This window comes from Buceros rhinoceros, unplaced genomic scaffold (genome assembly GCF_000710305.1).
Source record: "Buceros rhinoceros silvestris isolate BGI_N320 unplaced genomic scaffold, ASM71030v1 scaffold13133, whole genome shotgun sequence".
Lineage (NCBI taxonomy): Eukaryota > Metazoa > Chordata > Aves > Bucerotiformes > Bucerotidae > Buceros > Buceros rhinoceros.
Genome location: NW_010405440.1, coordinates 24,917 through 25,136, shown reverse-complemented (window position 1 = coordinate 25,136; position 220 = coordinate 24,917). Strand labels below are relative to the sequence as shown.

The window sequence follows — 220 nt, the reverse complement described above, 5'->3', positions numbered from 1 at the left end:
AGCTGATGGAGGCCATGTAGATATCGGAGAACCGCACCAGCCGTCGAGAGAAGTACGTGGGGTTGTGGAAGGTGCGGAAGATGCTTCCAAACTGGGGGTTGAACAGGTTCTTCGTCAGCGACCTGAGAGAGGAGACGGTGCTCTAGGTAGGAGGCCAGGGTTACAGATTCTTACCCCTCCAATGCTTTAGCCTGGGGCCACCCCACTCACTCTCAAGACG

At 56.4% G+C, this 220-nt stretch overlaps 1 protein-coding gene across 1 annotated transcript in view; it reads right to left on the bottom strand.

The window, feature by feature from the left end:
* Positions 1–220, bottom strand: part of NT5DC2 (5'-nucleotidase domain containing 2) — a gene marked incomplete at its 5' end in the record, with an annotated part of 20,771 nt that overhangs the window by 240 nt on the left and 20,311 nt on the right. Inside the window, one exon of the mRNA XM_010133738.1 lies at positions 2–122. Coding sequence (XP_010132040.1) covers positions 2–122 — 121 coding nt within the window. The remainder of the gene's footprint in view (position 1; positions 123–220) is intronic.